This window comes from Juglans regia, chromosome 12 (genome assembly GCF_001411555.2).
Source record: "Juglans regia cultivar Chandler chromosome 12, Walnut 2.0, whole genome shotgun sequence".
NCBI classification, from domain to species: domain Eukaryota; kingdom Viridiplantae; phylum Streptophyta; class Magnoliopsida; order Fagales; family Juglandaceae; genus Juglans; species Juglans regia.
The window spans coordinates 22,707,022-22,733,306 of record NC_049912.1 but is presented as its reverse complement, the minus strand read 5'-3'; the positions used below and the strand labels follow the sequence as shown (position 1 = coordinate 22,733,306).

Sequence of the window (26,285 nt, the reverse complement as noted above, 5' to 3'; positions counted from 1 at the left end):
AAATTTTAAAATAAAAATAATATTAAAAAATATTTTAATAATATTTTATTTAAAAAATATATTTTAATAATATTTTATTCAATTTTTTAATTTTAATTTCTATCTTATCTGGCAAAACAAATTAAGCCTAAACTCTATAAGGTTGTGTTTGGATGTTGGAGTGAGTTGAGTTAAGTTGAGATGATAAAATATTATTAGAATATTATTTTTTAATATTATTATTATTTTGAGATTTAAAAAAATTGAATTGTTTATTATATTTTATATTGAAATTTGAAAAAGTTGTAATGATGAGTTAAGATGAGTTGAGATTAGTTTAAAATCCAAACGAAGCCTAAAACACTTTCGCAAGCCCTTACCTAGCTTTCTTATACGCGCACGCTCTCTCTTCTCCCTTACTCTGTTTCAGTACCTTCCGTTCTCCTTCCATTTTCCTGTTCTCCAACTGATTTCATCTCTCGGAAAAGATTTCAGTATAAATATTTTTTTTCCTTTGGAGCACTATATGCCAGCCAATTCCATGGTTTCAGCGAATTTAAGTTCATAGCTTATTCCGTGATTGCAGTGTGAACTGCGTACATGGATTTTGCATTAAGTTCACTACTTTGCAACTTGAAAACCCAATAAGCTCTAGCTAGCACTTGTCTAAACTAATAGACCGTGAGAAAGAGACGAAGAAAAAGAAAGAGTAGCTTGTTTTTAGGTTGACGGGAATATAATTAAAGTAGAAACATCAATACAGGACATTTTTCTGTTGGTTTCGATTAGTGTTTCGCGTAGATTGGGTGATTTCTGAGGTGGGTTTTGAAGGGTTTGTCTTGAAAAGTTGTAGATCATCGTGAGTTCCTGTTGCAATGCAGACTCTTAAGTACTCTGTAAGTTCTTAAAGCTTTAAGCCTTCCATTATTTCCTCTCAATTTATGCGCTTATTTTATTTTTAATTATCTCGCTTTCCTTAAGTGTTCTTTCTTTTGTTTAAAAATTGGGTGCCAAATTGTCTCTATCAATGATGCCCTGCTAACCTTCTGATCAAAGTACTTCTACTGCTGCTTCTTCTTCTTCTTCTTCTTCTTCTTCTTCCTCTCTCTCTCTCTCTCTCTCTCTCTCCCCTCTTTTTTCTTCTTCTTCGTTTTGAATGATCGAACGGTTGGGCTTGTGTTATGACATTGTACGGAGTCCATACTCTCGCTTTGTGGATTACTTGCTGTTTATGGTATTCGTTAACATGTTATTAAGGCTATTAAAAAAAAGTGGGTAGCCGGATCATATACGCAAACTTGGATGAATATACGGCTCATTCTTGCCTTGTTGAATATTTAATCTTGTCCGATCAAATCCAAATTTTTTAATTCGTTTTGTTCGGAACCATACCCACAAAAGATTTTTTTTTATCATAATTTTGTATCATATAAAGAAACCCAATTAATTTTCAGATTGGTTTGTCGGTGTGGTGTGATTAATAAAATCATGGATCCTTTAATTATTATTGCCATATATACTTTGATTTTGATTATTTGTATTATATTAACGCAGTGTAGGCAATACCGTTCTTCGTGGATTCATGGACCTGTTGTCTTCATTTGATGATATACTTTTAAATTGCATGGTTGTAAGAATAGCATTAGATATTTGTATATTATATGGTGTTTTGAATTGAAGGTTAACCTCTGACCAAAACAATGCATGTCTGGTTTTTTTATGATATGAACTTCAATAATGTTGTGATTTTTTTTTTTTTTTGCATGGTTTCGTGTACGATCCATATAAAATTCGATTATTTTAAGATATGGTGTCGATGCCATTATGGTATATAAAATGCTAAAAATTGGCAGAGCTCTTACTACGATGCTTCTTAGTAAAGTCAATCACATTGGATGGTCAGCTTTAATTTGTTATTACCTTGAGTATTGCCACACGGGTGTTCTGCAAGTTGTGCATGTGTGGATGTTTTATGCCTTTCTTAATAGGACTAGGATTGGAACACTCGAGCATGTGACCTTGAGGTGAGAGGCAAAATTTCACCCAGCATGAGGTTTCAATTGGACTTCCATTAAAAATTTGATTTCCCTCATGAATATTTGATTACAGGTTTCCTGGATTTTTGTTTGATGGGGTACTCCCCCCATATGCATTTCAGTCTCATCTTCTGTCTGTTTTCTGCTGCCTTACGTGAAAAAAAGAAAATGAAGAAAAAGACATAAGCTATGGTAGTTTGGAAACCCTTTAGTATGTTATAGACTTTGATCTAAAGATTCCAGTTAAAACATTTGCATAATGAACTGTTCTGGATAGTCTGGTGCAAGTTTCCAACAATCAGGGAAAATTTCGCTGATGGCTTGTTTAGATCTATATATTTTCCAAGTGGAGTGTGGACATGAAAGTTGATGATTGCCTTTGTTACCTCTTGTCTTGTTATTTTCCAGACTCATTCTTATTGCTATTTCTAACTAGGGAGAACAAGGGTTAGAATTAGGAAGGATGACAGAGCACAAAAGGAGCCCCTGTTCTGTTGAGCAAAGCAGTCTCACTTCTCTTGCATCCAAACGACATAAGGCTGATCTGTCTGCTAAGGTTTCTTCGCCGTTTCCTTTTGTCCCCCCTGCTATCTTTCTGTTGTTGGAATATAGTCTCCTTGTAAAAATATGCACGAAGTAAAGTGGGTAGTTACCGAATATAAAAGGAACGCTGAAAAGTCTAGTGCCTTAGTAGCCATGTTTGCTAAATTATTATGAAGAACATCTGAATGCATTTCTTGAAGATGGTTGAGAATTCAACCACCTCCCAGTGCAGTTTTGACTCCCTATTGGAACTGGATTTCACCTACCTCCCTAGTGCAGTTTTGACTCCCTTTTTTAGCTGGTTCAATCTGTATGAACCCAACTACCACTTGGATGTTATTCAGATGGAAGTAGGATACTAGGGATCTATCATTCACTTTGATATCTGTAGTTTTCTTATGCTATAATTTCTATTTGCCCGCTTTAACAATAGGATAGGAAGGAGAAGCTCGGGGAGCGAATCATGGCTCTACAACAGCTTGTTTCACCATATGGGAAGGTAAATATGGAAAATTGATCTTTTTAATTAAATCATGCGTCCTATTAAAAGCACTGATCTAGGAAATTGACTCTATGAACTTCTCACTGGCCATTCATCTCCAGTAGAGTCTATGCAAATTCTTTTAACTTACCGTAATGACTGTAAAGTGAATGCTAATGGGGGCTGCCCTAGAGAAAAAAAAAGAAAAGGGATGTTATTCGGGACATATTTTGCTGTATCTTGGTCATAGCTCATCTGTTAAAGCTCTCTATGATAGAGTTGTTCACCATTGCTGTGCTTTTTGAAGCTTTTCTCATTTCGCTGCAGACAGATACAGCTTCTGTCCTTTCAGAGGCAATGGAATACGTACAGTTCCTTCATGAACAAGTTAAGGTCTGGCCTTTTCCTGCTTTGGCTTTCTGAACTATCATCAGCAGCCCAAGTGTTGTTCCCTTAGAAACTGTTCAATGAATGCAACCATGTTTGTGGTGATTACATTTGAAGTTTGGAACTACTGTTGTCTTGTCCATATTTAGTTGACATTGAGAGATATGTATCTATCTTATTATCTGGAGATGTGACTTTAATCTCATTGCTTTTGGGTGCTTTCAGGTGTTAAGTGCTCCGTATCTCCAAAGTAACCAAAGTATAATGCAGGTGAGCATGAGGCAGCCATGAATTGAATTGGCTATAGGATATAGTTAACATGGAATGGCCAAATTTTTTTTATTTCCCCCAATCATCTTTGATAAAAGGGTGTTCTATGGTACCTTCAAATGGTAGTAAGACACTCAGTGTAGTCGGTTGGAACCCATGGATGCAAAACTAGTCATTCTGTGGTATAGAATTATCTAAACAATATTTACATAAATGGTGAAAGAAAAATTATTGCAACTAGTCATGGCTCCAACTTTATGTTTATTGGGTCATTCAAAATGCCCTTTATTCCAATCACCTAAGTGCCGTTGGTGAAGAGTTATGACTAGAATATAAAAGGCATTGGTTATTCTGTCTCCAGGACTTGGGACCAAACAGTTTGAGAAGCAGAGGTTTATGTCTCGTTCCCATTTCTTGCACTGCGGGAGTTGCTCAAAGCAATGGCGCCGACATCTGGGCCCCCATCAAGACAACTTCTCCCAGATTTGAGAAGGCTATTTCTCAATTCCTTTGAGACCTTGTTGCTCAGAAACCAAAGCTTATTGAAGTTTGATGTAGCCAGAGTGATGGTGTAAAGGGCAACCGACCTTTACTGTGCAGCAAGGTTTTGTCGGGCAGAGGCAAATTTGTGACTGAAAATATCATTCACATGTCATCAGGGAAATCTGGAACGTGAATAGACAATCTTTTACACTGTTTGAAAGCAATTTCCTCACCATCCTGATTTTTAAGATGGTAATGGTAGAAGCTTTCTATGTATATTTAGAAACTTGAGATGTACAAGGATAATGAACAATAAAGCAATGAATACATGGAGCTGGATATATATTAATTTATATAAATTCCTTCCCAGGGTGATCAGAAAAGTTCCTGCTGATATGCCATTAGGATCGCTGTAGAAAATATAGTTTATAGCTTTAGGATATAGTTTATAGCTTTAGAAATTATAGATCTAACTCGTTTGGATTCGAAGATGAGTTGAGATGAATTGTGAATAATAGTATAATGGATTGTGAATATTAATGAAATTTGTAAGTTAAAATTGATGAATAGTAATAAATAGTAATGAAATGGTTGAGATAAGTAAAAAATTATTTATTGTTTCGTAACTATATGATTAAAACACTTTCAAACATGTTTTATTTGTTTGAAAACAAATTAAAAAACTGATTTCTGAGGTAGAAATTATAATTATTTGAATTTTGTAAAATTATGACCCTATCTTTGAAAATTTGAAATATGTAACTAATTTGAAATATGTAACTATCTAAAAATTGTATTGATATTTTCGTAGTATTTTTAAAATTTAAATTTCCTTTTGCATTATCTGAAAAAGTCTAAATGCTATGTGTTTGCCAGATTTGTACATTTGAAGCTATCACGACAATAGAACTAGGAACATGGAATAGTAAAAGAAAAATCAGAAGTTTTAAAATTGAGATTTGTTACTCATCACACCACACACTACACTTATTTTTATTTTATTACTCCTAAATTAATTACATTTTTACTCATCATCCGTACACCACACATTTAGTAACAAAAAAAAAAAAAAAAAATCATGTGTGTGAGAAAATTTTTCTTCAAAATTATAGACGGAATGAAATAGTGGGTCCTATGCAGGATAATAATTTGTTGGGTCTTCACGGGCAAGGAATCTTCCGCCTAGTGGTACATGCTATGTTTTATAGAGAGGCATCTGTCATTGATACGATTGATTTATCTGAACTCACATCTATTGTATGTAAAGACAGGAATATGAAAATAAGTTGTTTCCATTCTTCTGATATACTTACTCATAAATTATGCAAAAGATGGGTCCGGAAGTTTGAAATTATTATGATACAGACCTAAGTAAAAACACAACAACAAAAAATAAACCACTCAGTTTGCTGATGTGGGCTTAACTTTCTCTCGCAAGAATTGCAGTATATGTTCACGTTTCCAATTGTCAATCCTGTGACAAGGGGAAAATAGTTCCAATTAGACAAGTTCATAGAACTTATTCTTTTTCCTTTGAAGGATGCAAATAAAAAGATCAAAGATATAATTAAAATTAACATTGTAGTCGATATTCACTTGGAAAAATCTAAAACCAGACAGCTTGTATTTTTAATGCCAAAATTGGGTTACATCTGATCTCATCAACTAAAATGCCACTTCTAAGGTATATGACTTTAGGTATCTACCAATACAGGATCAAGTCAAGATCTGTTAGTTGGTTCTTTGCTCCAACCAGATGTTTTTAAAGGAATATATTAACAAGGTTCAGACCCGTGACCTCTTGATCTGCAGTCAAATGTTCTAAAACTGAACTAGCGTGCCAACATGAAATGGGTAAAGGTTATGAATTCCAGACTCCCTGAGATAGTATGTGGTTCAGGTAGCTACCGAAGTTGGATCAAGGCAAGACCTATGCAATTTTGACTGCCTAATTCAGACTTCCATAACTGCTCCAAGCCTCCATGTAACATGATATAACAAAGTTAAAGAGATGGCAAACCAGGCACTCTACAATGATAAGAATTTTGGGAAAAAAATGTTTCTGACACTTGGGACACATGCCAGACAGAAACCATCAGCTAGGTAACCTAGAGGTCAGTCTATGGTTCATGACAAACTGGGGACAAATGAAAGGGGAGGGGTGTATGACGGTAACCAAGCCGCAAGATTTTATACATCTGGTGATCAAAGAACTTTCAGCATTATCACTCTGTTATCATCAACCATCAAGCAATTCTCTCAACAAAAATTTCTATCCATCCATTGAAGAGAACAGTGCTTAACAGTTAACACTAACAAAAATAAGCTAACCTTATGGTTTCCGTGTGTTGTCCTGCATTGTCCAGCATGATCAGCTTCGGTGGAGAATTGAAAATATATTGAACTTTAACTGAAGGGAACTGATCCTTCTCTTCTTCAATGAAGCCCACAATTTCAGGATAGAAAACCAGTTTCCTCATGCAGACCTCCAGTACAGCACCAGAATAGGTAATCTGCAGTTCCACGAAGTCAATTACAAAATACCATCTTAAACCAAAACCGGATAATCAACCATGATGCACCATTCTTTGAATGGCCTCAATAACCCTAAAATTAACCAGACTTCTTTTCAATTAAAGTTTCTCTGACTTCTAGGAAATTATCTCAAAAACTAGTACCAATTATTTAATATAAGTACGAAAATGGACTAAGCAATTCTTGTGAAGCCAAGATTGCATTCCATGAGAACTTTTTTTTTAAATCACATGTGAAAATAATCTTCAGGATTGCATGTCATGAAAGCCGCAGCATGTAAACGGCTTTTGGACTGCAGTAGTGAGAGTTCTAGAATATTATCAAAACATAGAATTGGTAAATCTGTGAGGATGAACATGCTTGCAAAAAATTAAGTCCATGGCACTGAGCTTATCAAGATGCACAAAAAGGTCCAGAAAGGAAAAAAATCCCTATATTTTGATTGGGACTGCCATTAGCAGTGTTTTTTCTTAAAGCATTTTGCACTTCGTTTTAAAATTTATTTTAAGCATCTTGCACTTCATTGACAATTTTTTATGAACATTCTTGTTACTTACAAATTGGACTAAAAACTTAAAAACTACATTGATTATTCATAATTTAAGGAAGAAAATAATGCAAAAAGAGTGGAGCGAATAAGCAAAAAATTGAAGCCACAGTGGGTCACCCTTCACCTAACAGATTAGCCCGTTGTTTTATCCATTTATCCACTTCATTGTTTATATAACGAATCCTTTGACTTTTAGACAGATTTAGGATTAGCAAAATCATAAAAAGTAAATAATATATTAAATGCAAACCACAAGTTTTAGTTTCTAGAAACCTAGAAATCTTATCCATACCTTGCTCATGGAATCATCAGAATCCTCGGTGCAACACTTCAAACAGTCTGATACCAAATCTACAACCAAATTCGACTTTAGCACATCTACAACAATGGTAAAAGCAACAAATCTTATGTATGCAGAACTCTAAGAGCATAACCTAAGTCCAAATAGAACTCAAAGTGTTGAGGAACAACCTAATCAACAAATCTATAAATCGTGGTCGTTTTCCTCATAAGAGGCAGTCACATCCCATCATCTATTCACTAGTCAACTGCATGAGACTATGGAATTACTAGTTCTAGTTGTAAAAGAAATTGTTACAATTTTTTTTTTTTTTTTCAGTCGTTTGAAGAAGAAGACGAGTCTTTAGACTTTTATCGAATTAAAGATTTCCAACAGAAATCTCTCTTATAAAATTTTCTAGAGAGAAATTTCTGTTAAAACAAATCAGAGCCTTAAAGATCTTTGTATTACATCTATAAGACTCAAAGGTATGTATCACGTTAGAATTCTTCTACTTCTTTCACGCTAGAACTAATTATTACTTTTTAATGTGTAAATAAATTAGAAAATAATGGCCAACTTAAAAAGGCTAAACTCAAGAATGCGCCAGAACTAATTATTACCCAAAACTCACACGGTAATGCCTTGGAAGCAAATCACATGAACTTCTGATAAAAATCCATTAACTACCTCATATTTCAAGGTAAACCGATAATAACGCTTTATTTTATAGGAACCAAGTGTCTGAGACAAAGTCCAGACTAATCCTTGGGTGCACATGCCTTTAGGAAGGAGTTTCCAACAAGTGAACCTCAAATAACTCGAGGGGAACTAAGAGGGGTATTTCCACCTGGCCGATTATGGTTGGGCCTGAGCTCAACACCAGGTCCTAGCCCAACCAGAGTCCTAGTATTTTGAGGCCCTAGAGCCCCCTAGAGGGGTTTGGCCCTCGAGATGACATCAGAGAAAGAAGGATGTGTAACACAAGAACCATACACAGGGGATAGATGGGACCTGCCGACTCTGGCCTTCCTTGTCACACCTAGAATCAAGGAATTATGTCAATAGATGAACGGAAGACGTGGATAACCCTCCATTCTCTGACAGAGGGGACCAGAAGTGACTGCGCCATTCACCCACCACTGGGACTCGCCTTGGGAGCCACGCCGCATTAATAATCCTGCCTCAAGAGACTAGGTCGCATTAAAATCCCAAACCATTACAAACATGGGCGGGGCGGCTGAACCCTGACACAAGGAAAAATAATGTTCCCTGGGGACTTAGTATAAAAGCCCCCTACCCAGGTACAAAGGACTCACTTTGAACTTTACATAAAAAATTATCGCCATACGCGCGAGGAGACTAACTTAGGCATCGGAGGCTCCCCGGACAATCCCAAGCCCATTTTCTTCTTTGTGTTTGCAGGTGAAGATCCCGGCCCAAGTTGCTAGAGCTTTGTCCAAGCGTACAAAACATGACGTTCACAGGAACTATAAATTCTCCTAGTCTAATGGCTCCAAGAGTGTGAGTGCAAAGTTAACCCACAAAATCCGATTTACGCGGGTCGCCTCAAGACCACTGCACGACCCCTCGGGCTGTATATTGAGCATGATACTTTTTTTTATAGGTAAAAGTAAAATTTTATTGAAATAAAGACATTAACGAAGTACACCGGAAGCATAGAAGGAGCAGAAATCGAGCATGATACTACGCCCCATAAAATATTCGAAACCCAGAAAATCACATAATTAATAGTCTTCGTACAGCAAAAACATGAACAAACAGGAATGCTAACAGTACATGAACGAAATCAGCATTCCACTACCTGCAAAAAAAGGGGTAAATTACCTAAAATAACAAATCTCTATTAGAAAAAAAAAAAACCTATCACAACAGAATCTTGAAATCCTAGTGAATTAAATAAATGCAGATCAACAAAAAGTGCAACTTACAAATATAAAAACTCGTATGATTCTCAGAGAAAGCTACTATTCAATAGAAAACATACCCACCAATCGTCTTGTAACAAAATGAATTTTTGGATAGGTTACCTTGGTCCTTAACATACTCAGCAAGAGTGTTACAATCGGAGCAAAGAGCAAGCCCTGAAAAACCCAGATCCTCGCACTCCCTTGAGCTCAGTTGCTCTTTTGTGAAGCCAAAAGGTACTAGAGAAAATAGCAGAACCAAAGAAAAGATATAGATTGACAACCCCATCTCTCTTGATATATCTAATTCTCCGCGTCCAAGACTTTCCCACTTCTTCTCTTCCCAGCTCCGAGGATCCGGTGAATTTCGTGAAAAAGTTTGGGTCAGACCTAGAGTCCAGACATCAGACGCTGCCGTTTCCAAAGAAGACAACCAAAAACGGTGACGCGAGCCTGCGTTTTGTCTATTATACGGTGTCGTTCATGTTCCACGAAACAAACAGTAGCGGCAGATTCGCAACGTTCTAGAATCTAAACAAAAGGAAATGGATTCATCATCACCGCCTACCTCAATCTACTTCATTTTGATGCTTTCTTTTCCTCTGTAGAAAATTGTTGATACTAGACTAGTAAATGGGTGGTGCAAACCCAATTTGATAGGGGCATAAATTATTTTCTGTTAAATCAATTCTTCAGTATAATATCAGTTATTTTCTTCCAAATTATATATATATATATATATGATATAAATAATTTTTTCTCAAATTATATATTTATGCTCATTCCTACATTGTTAGTAAATATTTAGTTTCAAGTTACGAAGCGATTTTGATTTTAATTTTAGCCAAATTTCTTGTATAATTCTAATTTATTTATGTATTTAATTTTTATATAATAATTTAGATTTTTCTATTTTTAAAAAACCATCATAATTTCAAATTTTGCAGTTACTTGAGTTCGGCTTGTGGGCTTTATAAAATAATTTTGAATTTTACTATTAATCAATAATTTTTAAAATTGTTTTCTCTGTATTTTGGCCAAATCTCTTGTCTTCTCTATTTTGATAATCTGTTGAAACTAACCGTCATAATTAATCTAAATTCTGTCTGGCATCAATTGGTATCAGAGCTTAAGCATATTTCTTGGAGTTATATTTCATCATTTTTCATGGCTGGTGGTCGTGGTCGTTGTGGACAAGTTTTGAATGAGGAAGTCCTACACTGTGATCGTAGGATTTAAGAAGTGATGATTGAGGGTTTGCAGAGACAGGTTGAAGAGTTAACTTGGCGTCTAGCGGTGCAAGACATCGATGATTGTGAGATAGAAAATCACAATTTCGATTCCGATTCCAATTTTGAGAACCTATATCACAACCGTGCTTTATTCTGAGAGCACCGTGGTAGAGAGGAGCGTCATGGGGGCCTCGGTTTCAAAGTTGATTTACCAGAATTTTCTGATACTCTTCAGGTTGATGGTTTTGTTGATTTATTGCATGAGGTTGAGTGAATTTATTACTATGAGGAAGAAGAGTTTGAGGATGGACATTCTTCCATAGGATGAAACTCTATACCAATCTACGATATCTATCCTGATGAAGATAACTTAGTGGATGAGATAATTATTATTTTTTTATTGAAAACATAAAAATAATTGCCCTCGAAAATGGTGAACTTTTGAACTTTGAAAATCATAAAAAAACTTTTGAGACAATTAACTATGTTCATTTTCTTGGAGTTGAGGTTTTTTTTTCAAATTCACCTATGAGAAATAATTTTTTTGGATTTGAGATGTGGGAAATTAGAAACTTAATTTTGGAGTATAAGATGTTCAATATTATTTTATTTCAAGCCAATCAAATCAATTTTAATTTTTCCATGACCATCGAGATAATATAACAAAAGGAAAGAAATATTGGTCTAATTGGACATCTAAAATATCAAGGTAAAAAGTTTAGAATTCGAGGGTGAATTCTCTCCAACCCGGTGAGAATAGTGCAAATCCAAATTGATATGGGGTATAAGTTATTTTCTCCCAAATCATTTCAGAATAATATCAGTTATTTTCTCCTAAATCATATATTTACAATATTAGTTATTTTCCCCCAAATTATATATTTATGTTCATTTTTGCCTTGTTAGTAAATATTTGGTTTCAAGTCATGGAAGTTATTCTAATTTCAATTTTGGCCAAATTCTTGTAGGATTTTTGTTTATTTATATATTTAGTTTTCATACAAAAATTTAGATTTTTTTCATTTTTGAAAAACCATCATAATTTCGAATTTTGCAGCTATTTAGGTCTGACTTGTGGGCTATAAAATAATTTTGAATTTCACTATTGATAAATAATTTTTAGAGTTGTTTTCTCTGTATTTTGGCAAATCTCTTATCTTCTTTATTTTGATTATTTGTTGAAACTAACCACTAGAATTAATCTAAATTTTGTCCCATCAATGGGTAAACTCTCCATCCATGCTATTGCCCAAGGTTGATAAAGCAAATCCCTTGGAATTAATCAGTTTCTAACCAAGGAGTACTTGTGCATTTGAGATTTGTCTATGCGCTAATATACCATACTTAATTGATTACTTCTTTATATATTATTTAACCATTTTATTATATTTTTTAGATTTCATAAATACTAAAGTTTTTATTATCAACAAGACTTAGAGGAGAAAAAAAGCAACAAATTTGTTTCATATTAATTTTTGTTTGTATTAAGTCATACAGCAAACAAGTTGTTAAAATCTATAGATAAATACATAAGTTTTGATCACTTATCAAAATGATAATTAGTCATGCAATTATGCATCCATTAAGACTGCGTTTGAGTGTTGAGATAATCTTAGATAATCTGAGTTGATTTTTATTCATGTCGAAACATAGCATACACGTATTTTACGTTTGAGACGAACAATGGCATTGGATGATTATTAAGCGTAGGCATTCCACTCCAATAGGGTAAACAACTTCATGACCAGTTAATGTTCATTTCACTACAAAATGGTTTTTTTGCTAAAAAAAAACTGCCTACTTATTCTAGGTGATATGAATTGAGATATTTTTCCAATTTTCTGACCGAATTGGATGGTCCAATTTTGAGTATAGACCTCTCACATGAACATTTTTAATGCTGCGTGCATCTACTTCTGTATATTAGACCATCCTCCATTTGGGTCAATAAGTTGGAGAGAATCTCAATTGGAGCTTCATCACCTGAAAATCCTTCATTAGCAGAAGAGTTTAAAAGGAGATCATCAGCAGCTGCACTATACATTAACCTATGGCTTTGAATCTCAATAGCCATGAGTAAAAGTTGATGGATTTTTTGGGAAGAGAAATGAGGGCAATGAACAAAGTATGAAAACAAATAAAAATTAGAACAGGATACGATTAGTTTCAGGTTCCAAAAAGAAGTTCTTTCATTTATTTTTTTATTTTTCTAGGAAAAAAGGAGAAAGGAGTAAGGAATCTCAGACCATGATAGCTAAAAGTGACCCTACTGTGACTCCTTATGAAACTTTACCAAAGCTACTGTGACTGAGATCTGCACATTACATGAAAAGGATTACACAAATATACACCTCCAGTTCTCTCCTAAAGAGCCCGGGTGCGATTACATTAAGAATACAGAGGAACTTTGGTGGCTCTACATGTGTGTTCCTGTTCATAAGTATATAGGGAAACCCAACCTTGGTCGCTGAAAATATTAGCTGTTGTTTTCTTGAGCTACAGGGGGAGAGGAAGGAGCAATGTCAGCCCCACCAGAAGTATTAGACTTGGTATACGAACGTGCCACCTCTAACATCATTTCCACCTCCTTCTTGTACTACATTAAGGGCATGTAAAAAATTTGTATAAATATTAAAATGCCATATTATCAGCTACGGTTAAAATCCATCCACTTTTTGAAAGACAATACACAATTATGAGCAATCAGGAAAACCCAATAGAGAACACTTCAATCAAATATGTACCAACCTCGTTGATAGCCCCTGCCTTAATTTTGGATTGCATCACACACCATTTCTTAAAGTGAGCGCCTGCCCAAATTACCACCAATTCTATTAAAAACTAACTTCCTGAATAGGAGGAAAAACACTTTGTGTTGAACGAAGTGATAGGAAACTAGAAGCATTTAAATCTTGCCACAGTATGCTACAACATTTGCAAATTAATGTCAAACCCATATGCACAGCTACATGTTGATCTATCAGAATATTTTACAAAGAAATCATAATGATGTGAGCTGGTTGACTAGTTGAAATCATAAAGGGCTTGATCAAATCTAACTACTGTACAATTATGAAGTTGCACTCCATGCCCTGTGAGTGCACAGCCACCACATATCCATGGCATAAGGCAGCCAGTAGAGGCTGACTGAGATGCCACTTAATCAGCTTCAATTAAAAACTATACATTGAACCATGGTCCACTCTTAACACCCACACTTAATATAGCTGCTTACAACTCCACATAAAACTATAACCTCACCTATGCAAAGTAGGCTATGGATGACAGTTGCATGAGAAATTGGAATGAGAGCAAGGATCACCCTTTTTTACTCCTTGGTAAGTCCATATACCTTAAAAGGGGAACTATAGGGCTTAGGCTTATATATAAATTTGATATGAGAAGTAGCATTTAGTCAATATAGGCTTTAGATTTATCCAAGATTTAATATTATCTTTAAACTTTCTATATTGGCTTTTAGAATAAATAGATAGGGAATCAAAAGAAGGATATTTCCAAAACAATAAAATTATTGAATCGAAAGCATATCATATTTTGAACTCAATGATCCTACGTCAAAGTTGGCTAAGGTAGCAAGGAACTATAAGACAACACTCATCTCACCTTACATACTTCAGTTGCAACATTATCGCAAAACGCAGATCAATGTCAGTGAAAGAGATAAATGAGAGGCAATCCAATACTTACCCACTTTTACATCTATAGTACTTGAGTTTTCAACATTTGTCTCCAAACACCATCTACAGTGGACCTGATGCAACTCCAACAAAATTAATGTCCCATATAAAGCAGTGAAAGAATGGTAGCAAATAAATCAATCAAAAGTTTCCTTTGCAAATCAAAACTTTATTAATCTGACCAAAAAAATGATGTCTACTTGTTAAAAATTTCAATGGTCAATGCCCCTGGTCTACTGTCAAGTAATTGTCAAGGAATAAATCTAAACTATCAACTAATACCAAGTTTGCTATCCAGCCTTTTGTGTCAAATTCATAGCTTGTCACACGCAAGTTGTAATCTACAGTGGACCTGGTGCAACTCCAACAAAATTAATGTCCCATATAAAGCAGTGAAAGAATGGTAGCAAATAAATCAATCAAAAGTTTCCTTTGCAAATCAAAACTTTATTAATCTGACCAAAAAAATGATGTCTACTTGTTAAAAATTTCAATGGTCAATGCCCTGGTCTACTGTCAAGTAATTGTCAAGGAATAAATCTAAACTATCAACTAATACCAAGTTTGCTATCCAGCCTTTTGTGTCAAATTCATAGCTTGTCACACACAAGTTGTAGATGGCCAACGATCAAAATGATCTAATTTCAACCAAAGAACCGAACTTACTACTGAAACAAAAATCTTTTGCTACAAATATTCCATAATCTGTATCCCCAATCCTCCATCTATCAAGCCTTATTTCACAATAAAACAATTCTAGGCCACCAAAACGAGTAGCAGACAAGAAATAATAAGCATGAATAGGATGTATTCAATACTCCCAAATCCAAACAGGAATCGGTCTATGGTGAATTGAAAAGATGCAAATATGAATTTATAATTGTACCTCATGGCAGCAGAAAAAACAAAGACTTGTGGAATTAACCATTGGCTCTTTTATTTTCTTAAAAATGAAATTGTCTTGATGAGGAAACAACATAAACAACTGAAAAATAAAATTCTTGTGTAGGTCTACTTCCCCAGATAATAAATCCCATTTGTAGGAGTAATTATTAACTACAGATGATACTGAAGGAACAACTTAAATATGAAAAAATGTAATTTTTTTTTTGATAAGTAATCGATAATATATTATTAATAGAGATAGGCAAAGCCCAAGTACACAAAATGGTATATAAGAGATAAGACCTATCTAGGTCGAAGTAAAGGAAGCTAGAAAGTCATGAAAATTCAGGCCATTAAAATCTAAAGCTATGGCCCATAGAAATAAAGTATGGAAAAATAAAGTTCCAAGTTCCTTTGGTGACCGCTCCTTGTTTTCGAAAGTCCGATCGTTGCGCTATTGCCATATACACCACATAATATAGATCGGGATCATCTTCCACACAGCCTTGATTTGTGGGACTCCTCTCGGAAGTGTCCAGCTAGCCAATAGATAGACCATAGTTGCATGCATAACAAAGGATAACTCTACTTAGCTAAATACTTCAACCCACAAGGCTCTAGTTGCCTCGCAATGTAACAAAAGGTGTTCCACTGTCTCGCCGGATCTCTTGCACATGCAACACCAGTTTAGTATAACTATCTGGCGCTTCCTCAAGTTGTCGGTAGTCAGGATCTTCCCCAAAGTTGTTGTCCATGTAAAGACGACCGCTTTCAGAGGCGCCTTATTCCTCCAAATTCTCCTCCATGGGAGTTGAGTATTTGAGGCTTGGGTAAGGGACTTGAAGGATTGAACTAAGAAAATGCCCTTACCCGCAAGAGTCCACCACAGCCTATCGGCTTGCTGTCTATTCGGCTTCATAGAATATAATAGGCTGAAAAAAGTCTCAAAGATGTCTACTTCCCAATCTTGTGCCGCTCTACTAAACGTGACATTCCACTGCACTTGGTCCCCTGATCGAAACATGAGGTCCTCTATTGAAGCTTCTTGATTACGGGCCACTCGGAAAACAACTAGAAAAACATCCTTTAAGGCCTCATTCCTGCACCATATGTCCCTCCAAAACTTACTTCGGGACCCCCCCAACACCAATTTAGAATGGCTATTAAAATCCCCTCACCCACGCCTAATGTGTATCCAAACCCCCACACCATTGGCCCCATTTGCCTCTTTAGTGCACGGGCCACCCCACAAGCTTCCATATTTGCAATCAACTACCAGTTTCCATAAGGCTTCTGGTTCCATGTTATACCTCAATCGCCACTTCTCAAGTAGGGCCCGATTGAATGTTCTTAAGTTTTTTATATCCAACCCCCCTGACGAGACTGGTCTACACACCTTATCCCAGCTGACCAGATGAAATTTGAATTCATCCCCTATTCCACTCCATAAGAAATCACGATACAATTTATCAATCTGAGCCACTACACAGGCAGTCAATTGAAACAAAGATAAGAAGTAGGTAAGTAAGTTAGAAATGGTACTCTTGATGAGAGTCAACGGGCCACCCTTTGACAAATACAATCTCTTTCATCCTGCCAATTTCTTTCCTATCTTCTCAATAATTGAATCCCAAATGGATGAGGCCCTTGCGGCAGCCCCCAAAGGCAATCCCAAATAAGTAATGAGAAGAGAAGCTACCTTACACCCAAGTACTAGCTAGTTGCCGAGTATTACTTACGTTCCCCTACTTGGCACTAACTCTGACTTGTTGAAATTCACTTTTAAGCCTGACGCCCTATTGGGGTTACCAATCGGAAATCCAGCTACAAACTCATGCGTAACCACTGCTGATATCATCCTACTCAAGGCCTCCATAATGATAACAAAGAGAAGTGGGGACAAAAAATCTCCTTACCTTAGACCTCGAGAGCTGCTAAAGAAGCCGGTAGGGCAGCCATTAATCAAGACTGAGAATTTTGTCGTTGAGATTCACCAATTGATCCAAGTACGCCATCTAACCCGAAAGCAGCATCTCCCCAACAAATATAGGAGGAAGTCTCAGTTTACATGATCGTATGCCTTCTCCATATCTAATTTGCAAATAATCCCTGTGGAGCTAGCCTTTAATCTGCTATCCAGGCCCTCATTCGCTATAAGGACTGAATTAAGAATTTGTCGCCCCCTAACAAAAACATTTTGTGACTTCGTAATGATCTTGCCCAAAACCTCCCGTAATCTGTTGGCAAGCACTTTGGAGATAATTTTATACACCCCATTCACAAGGCTAATGGGTCGAAAATCCTTAACCTCCAACGCTCCAATCTTCTTCGAGATTAGCGCAATAAAAGTAGTATTTAGGCTTTTCTCAAACTTTCCAGCTGAGGATACTTCCTGAAACACATTCATAATGTCCTCATTCACCACCTCCCAGCATGATTGAAAAAAATCCATCGAGAAGCCATCTGGACCTGAGGCTTTATATTTACCCATACGTCTCACTACGTCATACACTTCCTCCTCTTCAAAAGGCCTCTCCAACCAAGACGCTGCCTGAGGCTCAATAGTATCAAAACCAAGACCATCCAGTTTTGGCCTCCATCCCTCGCATTCTGTAAGCAGTTGTTCATAGAAATCCACCACATGGTCCCAAATCAAAGGGGCCTCCTTGCATTCCATACCATTAATATTCAGCATTTCAATGATATTTTTTCTTCTATGAATGGAAGAACTTTGTGCACCAGTCCCCTTCTTTCAACCACAATGCTCTCGACTTCTGGCGCCAAGAAATCTCCTCCAAAGATAATTCTCTTTCCAATTCTAAAACTAACTCTGCCTTCCGCAATAGCTCTTTTGGTGAAAGGGCTCTAGCCTCAAGTATCCTCTCAAACTATTGCAACTCCTTCACTATGAATTTCTTTCGCTCCCCTATATCTCCAAAGGATTGAGAATTCCAAAGCTTAAGGTCATTTTTCAAGGCTTTTAATTTATAGGCTAGGATGTATGAGGGGTTACCATGAAGCTTCTAAGAAGACCACCATTGCCTAACCTTATTCACAAAGTCTTCACTTTTTAGCCACATGTTTTCGAACTTGAAGTATCGGCGCCCGCTTTGAATGCCACCACAATCCAACAAGATAGGAAAATGATCCGAGCAAAGAAGTGGTAGCCTCTTTTGGCACACCTCCGGATAATGTACCTCTCGCTCCTATGAGATTAGAAATTTGTCCAGCCGGGACCATGTTTGATTATTCGACCAAGTAAAAGAGTCCCCTAAGAGAGGAATGCCCAACAGGTTTAAATCAAAGATACAATCTGAAAACTCTGTCATTGTTGGGCGCATTCTATTGTCTCCAGATTGTTCACTAGGGAATCTGATGACATTGAAATCCCCTCCTATATACCAGGGAAGCTCCCACCAGTTTATGTAACCCAACAAGTTCCTCCCATAAGAATCTTCTATCGTTGTCTACGTTTGGACCGTATAAACCTGCAAAAGCTCACATAAAATTATTTGCCACACTCTTAAAAGAACATGCCACTGTATACTCCCTTACAATCTCATCCATTTTCTCCACAACTCTTTTATCCTACATCACTAGGATTCCACCTGAAGCCGCATTTGATGCAAGATAAACCCAATCCGCATAAGTACAACTCCAGACACTTTGAACTATCCTCCTAGAAACACATTTCAGCTTGGTTTCTTGTAAATATACTATGTCTGCTCTCCATTCCCGCAACAAATGTTTTATACAAAGTTGCTTATTTGCCTCATTCAACCCGTGGACATTCCAAGACACAATTTTCAGGTTCATAATGGAGAGGCAAGCCCCTTCCCCTTGGATCTTTCACGACTTGAGCTTCCTTCATAATTCATCAACTAAATTAGGAGCTTGAGATCTCGCTTTTTTTAGACCCTGATTTCTTTGCCTGTGAATGACCCGCTTCAATGGCAATAAGTAAAGCCAAAACTTGCTCTTCAAAACCCACACATTCCATTCCGACACATATTGCATTTCCTTTACCTTTTGGAGCACCCAATCCGACACATTGGATTCATTTGGTAGCATACAATTCAATGGGATAGGCTCCCCTTTATTGGGGACCCACTGCATAGTAGGTGTCACCCCCCTCTTCCTCCCTGAATAAGTTTCTGCCCTCCCATTCAACCACATCGTTACTAGTGGAAAATCGAGTCTTGGGGACCATTGTTTCCTCACTGCCAAGCCTATGAGAGAGCCCATCATCAAACCACCTCCACCTCCATCTCCACCTCCACCCTGGCCCCCGCAACCCCTCGAAACGATCCCCTCGCAAGTTTCAGAGCAAGCCCTTCCTGCCGAAATAGACTCGAGATGTTCCTCGAGTTGAATATGGGCCTCTGTCTAGGAAGGTGGTGCTTTCATCATGGTCATCGGTAGTTTCTGGCCACATGGAGCCACAATAGCGGCACACGGTGGCTAATCTCCACTAGATTTTTTTCCAGTGTGTTTTCTGGGAGCCCACCCATCACAAGCATCTCTTCGATGGGAGAGGCCTAGATTCTCGGAGCCCCCACTGTTGGGAATATGACCACCGACGGTCTAGACGGCGGTGATGTTGCAGTCGAAGCACCAACATCCTCTCTCGAACTGATCTATGATGGACCCGACACATTAGAGGCAAGAAGGGCACGAAAAGGGTTAGATCCCGTGCCTTGTTGTCTCTGATTGCATAGCCCCCGTCGGTGGTACCGCAACCTTCGCCGAGGCCCCCTAGCTCTTCGCCGGCAATGGTGGTTGAGACCCACCCGTCGATGGGCCTAAGGCATTCGGGTTGCGTCTCCTCCAAACTGGCCCTAGCAGATGATGGGTGTTCTGTTTGCCCATGAGTTGAGGCCCAGCGCCTGGGCCCATCTCTATTATTTCTTTCCCTTTCCTTACCACAGAAGGCCCATTAAGCTTATCCTGGCCCATTTGCCTTACCATAGATAGCTCATTTGGCCTACCAGCGCCTGAGAAGGCTCCCCTGCCTTTATCTTTAATTGGTCCATCACCCAGGCCCAAGCCCACCCCCACCCCTTTTTCCTCCTCAACGCACTGTATCAACCAACTTATATTACGCTGCAATTCCCCCACTTGACTCTGCATCTCCATCACTGCCCGAAGGACTAATTCCTTATTTAGACCCACAAGTCTCTAGGCCCCTACAAAAGCGACGGCGCTTCTTGATTAATGTTAGGGACCTCAGTCAAGTCCGTAAAATTTAAGGATCCTTTAGCTTGCTTTGCCTTGTGATGACCGAATGTCTCTTGCCAACTTGCTTGGCCTTGAACAAATTATGGCAATGGAGGGTTCCTAGGTTGATGGAGGCATGTTGTTTAGTGATGAAATTGATGATGATGATGAGTTGGGATGATCTAAGTGATGAATTTGTGTGTTTGATGCAATGTGGCACAGTTTGATGATGATCTTTGGTGTTGGTGCCACTTTGGATGATGATTAAGGTTGGTATGGTGAAGTGAGACTAGGGTTTGGATGGTGGCTAAGGGGAATTTCGAAATTGGAGGAGATGGATTAGGGCTAGAGTGTTTCGGCTAGGTCAAGAAAGGGATGTAAATTATGGTTTGAATTGGTCTAGGGTAATTCCTAAATTTATGGATTTGGAGATGGAAGATAGGGTTTGGATAATGGATAAGGTGGCTAGGGTTTGATCCTAAATGATAAGATGGATGAGAGTTGTTAGGATTTGAGGTTTGAATAAGGGTAAGAGGTATATTTCGAATTTTGAGGGATTGGAAGATGGATTTGGATTTTGACTAGGTCAAGAGATGATCCTAAAATATAGGAATTGCAAAGGGAGGCTAGGGTTAGGATTTCTAAAAGTCAGGAAATCCTTATGGAAGGCTAGGGTTTCGGCAAAGACACTTTGGATGGATGGAGGCTATGTTTTAGGAATGGGTTTAATGTAGGGAATCAAAGGATATGAAATATGAAGCTTGGAGTATGTTTGGTATACGAGAAAATGCAAGAAAATATAAGAACAAACTAGAAAATATATGAACAAACAATAGATAATTTGGGTATTGAATGGAAAATAATCATAAGATAGATTAAATGAAATCAACACCCATTCACGGATTGCAAGGTGATGAAAATACTAAGATAGATGAATGGAACAACACCTATTCATGAATTGCAAGGTGATGTTCCTTTCATTGGGATTCACGAATTGTACTCAAGTAGCCCAAGTGCAAAAACACCGAAAGGATCTCAAGAACAATCAAACCGTCAAAGGAAATTGCCAAAAAATGTAAATGAAATGTCTAAAGGTCCTATTTAAAGCAATAATATAAGTGGGAAACCCTAAAAGGCCCCTTTGTAAACTAGGTCTTGCATGGGCCCCATGATGGCTGTGTTGACCGTTGGTGGCCTAGGCTGGCTCATGGCAGCAGCCATGGCATGCCTGTGGGGGTTGTCCTGGGCATGCCATGCTAGGCCATGACATGCCTGTGGGGCTGCTGTGATGTTGTCAGGGCTTGTCAGTAACAGTGTCGAGGCATGACCCATGGGGTTTTCAAGGCTTGTTAGCGCTAGTGTCAAGACATGGGCTGCGGGGTTGTCCAACCTTGTCAGTGACCGTGTCAAGGCATCAGCCATGGGCCCGTCAAGGCTTATTATGGCATGGTTGGCAGCTTGGTTGTGGGCCACTAAACTTGGGGGGTTTTGACACTGTTGCAACGGTGTAGCTCCTCTCAATCTAGCCAAAGTGCCATACCTGGCATCCAGCCTGATAGGTTGATGGGACAGGTCCAAAGTCCTTGGTTGTTGGAGAGCCTCCATGTACGATCGGGTAGAAGATTGAGCTACCGTTGTCACTGGCGATACCGACCCAAAGGAGCCACCTTCTCGTCCAACCTCCCTTAAAACCTCCGTCAGCTTCCTCCATCCCATTCTGTCCCTATCTTCAAGTATAAAGATGCAGTTACAGCGACCAGCCCTTCCGTACTCCACCAGTGCCATGAACGCGCCTTGAAAGTTTGAGCACCTCTGTGCTATGAAGCCCTATCTCCTTCCCAATGCACCATATGGAATTCCTTCCTCCCAACCTTCAAACAATCTTCCAAAGCTTTAGTGAACTAGCGTGCCGTGGCTAACTCCAAACTCATATTTTTCACAAACTTCCACCCTCTTTCAGTAAGGAGCACCCTACGACGGGAAATTGTGCAAAAATGCTATAAATAGATGAGGATCAACAAGCAAATGAAGAATTCATATCAGAAAAATTGTGATCTCTCACACAAGTACAAGGATTTTGGCTTGAAATTTATGCAGTAGGTAAGGAATTGATGCGCCAATGCACATAATTTCAAGGCAATCAGACCTGTTAATTAGAAGAAAATGGATATAAATTAAGGCCAGAGATAAAAATATTTTCCGGAAAAAATGACATCTCTTCAGATACTAGTAGCAGGCAGAGTTTTATGTCAAGGCAAAGTGTTAGACAGTCAGAACAAACTTGAGAATAAAAAATTTAACGAAAATGGAGGCCTAACAAGTACAGGGCAGAAAAAGTTCATCTTAGCACTAGAACGACTACTGAAAAGCTAGAGCTTGAACAAAGAGGTTTCAGTGTTTCACAGATCAAATTTTTGTAAAAATCCTGATAAATCGCAAGTGTTGTAAACTCCACATGGTGTAAAAACACTGCAGTTAGATTCCAACAAGGACAAAGTAAGATTATCAACTAATAGATTCAAACTAGACCAGGGTAAAAATGCAGAACCATGGAGTGATTTTTAACCATGCCAATAAAGATCATATTCACACACATCAATAACACAAATCCAAAAGAATTATAAAAGAATAATAAATTAAAGGACTTATAATGAGGTGGGAAGGCTCTATTGGTTTAACGAAATAAGTAATATCTGATGCTGACAACCAGCTATTTAGTTTTAAGATGCCTTGGTTTCAAAACGAAGGTTCTCCTTTGTGTACCGGTTTGCGTTTATGTGATACCCCATTCTGACAAGTGATAAGGGCAGATGGTGTATGAGATTCTACATTGCTTGGAAAAGAGAAGTTCTAACTCTTTATAATGTTCTAATGGGACTCCAATTGTATCATTGACTAGTCCTTTTAGACTATAGACCAGGTGGCTTGGGCCTTCCATTATGGCGTTACAAATGATATTAGAGCCTATCCCAGCTAGAAATGTGGGACTTGAGCCATGCCAACTATGAAAAAATGGCCCGACGAGGACATCGGAAATATAAGGGAGGAAGATTGTGATACTCCATTCTGATAAGTGATAAGGGTAAGTGGTGTATGAGATCTCACATTGTTTGGAAATGAGAAGTTCTAGTTCTTTATAATGTTCTAATGGGACTCCAATTGTATTATTGACTAGTCTTTTTGGAGTATAGGCCATGTGCTTGAGCCTTCCATTGGGGTGTTATAGTTTAGACTTGTTGCTCCATATTTCGTTTTGTTTAAAGAAAGAATATGAAATCTAGTAGTCTTCTTGTTAGCCCCAAGGTTTCAAGTATCATATAATTCCATAGTTCATATGGATTTTGATGACAACAAATAAGTTCAAGCATAAAGGAGTCTCAAGTTGATCACATCATGAAGTGTTAAAGATCAAAGACATAAACAAATCAAGGATGAGCAAGAAATGAACAAGTCTACCAATGAAGCTCTAAGAATATCTTTTTGTACATCACTTACTAATTTTAAAAAGTTTTAAGGCTAAAAAATATTTTTTAAGAACTCATGAAAAATCAATTTGCATTTTTTTTCACGTGCATAATATGTTTGAAAAATTATTTATGTCTTTATACACATGTGCTGATATGTTTGAAAGTTTGAAAATTTAAAAAAAATGCATAATATGTTTGAAAAATTTGAAAAGTGAATGATGTTGTTTTTTACATTTGTTAAATAGAAATAAGCTTTTAAATTTGAATGGAAGTCTCTCATCTATAAAATAGCGCATTTGAGATCTTCTAATGACACAACAATTACAAGGTTTTCAACACTCATTCATCAGAGAGAAATGATAGTTGCAGTCGTGAGTGCGCAAGCGTCGTGCAATCACTTTGAAAAAAAAAATGAATAAATATGAGATTCACATGAAAAGAAATTAATTTTTTAATAGTGGACCCCACTCTTTTTCAAAGCGACTACATGTCGCTTGCGCACTCCACGACTGTATGTAGCATTACTCTTCATCAAAAGCTCTCATTCTATCATCACAGCTCAATCACCAATTTTCTCAGCAATAGCTCAATCAAAACCTATGGTACCAGGGTTGCTAGAAGAAGATTGTTGAGCTATTGCTAAAAGAGTAAATATGCAGATTGATTATAGATATGCAAAGAAGAAGATTAAATGCGAATTGGATATGCACAAGATTGTCTTTTAAAGAAAAACATGAGCACATATCGGTGTTAAGACAAAAATGTCATATCTCTTCACATCTCACTTGGTCAACAATTACAAGATAGATAGACTCATTTTGTCAAAAGTGTTTTTGCTTGACCAGCAGGATTAAATCCAACTTGTCCCTGCATTTTTTTTATCTTCTAAAAAAATCTTATTTTTCTCCTAAACGCTTGCCATTATCCGCTCGTGTATGCCATAAATTTAAGTTCTCTCTCATTCCAGCTCCTCTACTTGTAGTTGAAATCATGAGTATACCAGTTTGTCAACTTTTTCAACTCCTTGTTTTCTTATTTTAGCTTTCTATTCTTTCCGTTTTTATCAATAAGCATTTAACACAATTCTGAAATTTGAATGTTATGCTGTCAATCTCACTCACTCTCGCTTGTAATCTCCGAGACAATGCCGTAATATTAAGCATCGAGAATCCTTGATTTTGTAATGACCTCAAAATAAATCCTGTAAATCAAATGTTTTTCTACTCCTATCATATTGCTAATAGTCTTGGTAGAGAAAATTGGTGGTTGAGGAGTGAAGGGTTCCATATTCAAATCAGGACAATTATTGGACGAAAATTGTTTTGGATAAAAAAACTAGGTCGAAGAACAAGGTGAATTTTTTTTTCTTCTGTGAGAATCTAATAGGTAAGGATGATCCTTTTAAAAGAAAAAATTCAAAGATTTCAAATCTTCACAAAATCTCTGTTGTAAAAAATATCAAGAGGATTTGAACCTTTCAAAACTGAGTCGACAAAGCTAGCCTCATAGTTTTGCAGTGCTTGTCTGGAACAGAATAACTCCAATTATTCAACTCCATGCGTTTTACTCGAATGCAATCTTCAACAGCTTCTAGCCAAAATTACAACTTCCTTTTATGAAGCCAAAACGGGAAAAAGTTTATAAATGCCTGGTTTAATGTTCCTTTAACTATTATTAATGCTGCATTCATGCACTTTTGGTTGCTATTAGATTTGATATATATACCTATTGCTTTAGAATCTATTCTCAAGGGGAGCTTAATCATTATTACTGATATCAAGGTTTTTATCAATTAAACTATTATTAATGCTTATGCATTCATGCACTTGTGGTTGTTATTAAACTTGATATATATACCTACTGCTTGAGGAACTAACGCATATTCTCAGGGGAAGCTTAATTATTATTTCTAATTTCAAGGTTTTAAATAGTCTTTGTCATCATAAAAAGGGGAGATTGTAGACCCCAAGGTTTCGAGCATCATATAATTCCATAACTGCTTATGGATTTTGATGACCACAAATAAGTTCAAACATAAAGGAGTCTCAAATTGATCCCATCATGAAGTGTTATAGCTCAAAGACATCAACAAGTCATGGATGAACAAGAAATGAACAAGTATACCAATGAAGCTATAAGAATATCTTTCCGTACATCCCTTACTAATTTGAAACGGTCTTAAGGCTCAAAAATGTTTTTTAAGAACTCATGAAAAATCAATTTGCATTTTTTTCACATGTGCATGATATGCTTGGAAGTTTGAAAATTTGAAAACTGATTGATGTCCTTTTAAACATGTGCAAGATATGTTTGA

The 26,285-nt window shown here is 37.1% G+C and overlaps 3 protein-coding genes across 8 annotated transcripts in view; 1 reads left to right on the top strand and 2 right to left on the bottom strand.

Moving 5' to 3' along the window:
• The first annotated feature begins 341 nt into the window (after window positions 1-341).
• On the top strand, window positions 342-4,538 carry LOC109005825 (transcription factor bHLH153-like). 2 transcript variants are annotated; one of them, XM_018984875.2, is made up of 6 exons: window positions 342-875; window positions 2,452-2,571; window positions 2,992-3,057; window positions 3,367-3,432; window positions 3,652-3,696; window positions 4,058-4,538. In XM_018984875.2, the coding sequence occupies exons 1-6, from the start codon at window positions 855-857 to the stop codon at window positions 4,208-4,210; spliced, it is 471 nt and encodes a 156-aa protein (XP_018840420.1). In that variant the 5' UTR covers window positions 342-854; the 3' UTR covers window positions 4,211-4,538. The 2 variants fall into 2 exon arrangements, with proteins under 2 accessions (XP_018840420.1, XP_018840421.1); XM_018984876.2 differs by having other exon boundaries at window positions 371-875; window positions 3,367-3,426.
• An 880-nt stretch (window positions 4,539-5,418) lies between these two features.
• LOC109005824 (selenoprotein F-like) lies at window positions 5,419-10,090 on the bottom strand. 2 transcript variants are annotated; one of them, XM_018984874.2, is made up of 4 exons: window positions 9,596-10,090; window positions 7,557-7,615; window positions 6,511-6,692; window positions 5,419-5,653 (listed from the first exon to the last, which is right to left on the bottom strand). In XM_018984874.2, the coding sequence occupies exons 1-4, from the start codon at window positions 9,759-9,761 to the stop codon at window positions 5,581-5,583; spliced, it is 480 nt and encodes a 159-aa protein (XP_018840419.1). In that variant the 5' UTR covers window positions 9,762-10,090; the 3' UTR covers window positions 5,419-5,580. The 2 variants fall into 2 exon arrangements, with proteins under 2 accessions (XP_018840419.1, XP_018840418.1); XM_018984873.2 differs by having other exon boundaries at window positions 5,456-5,653; window positions 7,557-7,642; window positions 9,596-10,086.
• Window positions 10,091-12,860: 2,770 nt separating this feature from the next.
• LOC109005823 (BAG-associated GRAM protein 1-like) overlaps window positions 12,861-26,285 on the bottom strand; it is a 34,236-nt gene continuing 20,811 nt past the window's right edge. The window contains exons 16-18 of one of the 4 annotated variants that reach the window (XM_018984870.2): window positions 14,413-14,476; window positions 13,453-13,514; window positions 12,861-13,300 (exon numbers count right to left, since the gene is read on the bottom strand). In XM_018984870.2, the coding sequence (XP_018840415.2) occupies window positions 13,181-13,300; window positions 13,453-13,514; window positions 14,413-14,476 (246 nt within the window). In that variant the 3' untranslated portion in view covers window positions 12,861-13,180. The other 3 variants (XM_018984872.2, XM_035683434.1, XM_035683435.1) reach the window with 3 other exon arrangements.

Bases quoted from the DNA above. Each gene is read 5' to 3' on its own strand.
- LOC109005825 (XM_018984875.2), top strand. From the start codon at position 855: ATGCAGACTCTTAAGTACTCT. The intron at 876-2,451 runs GTAAGTTCTTAA...ATTTCTAACTAG, and splicing joins TGCAGACTCTTAAGTACTCT to GGAGAACAAGGGTTAGAATT. The intron at 3,433-3,651 runs GTCTGGCCTTTT...GGGTGCTTTCAG, and splicing joins TCCTTCATGAACAAGTTAAG to GTGTTAAGTGCTCCGTATCT.
- LOC109005824 (XM_018984873.2), bottom strand. From the start codon at position 9,761: ATGGGGTTGTCAATCTATATCTTTTCTTTGGTTCTGCTATTTTCTCTA. The intron at 6,693-7,556 runs GTATGGATAAGA...GTGGAACTGCAG, and splicing joins CTGATGATTCCATGAGCAAG to ATTACCTATTCTGGTGCTGT. The intron at 5,654-6,510 runs GTTAGCTTATTT...CCCTTGTCACAG, and splicing joins CAACACACGGAAACCATAAG to GATTGACAATTGGAAACGTG.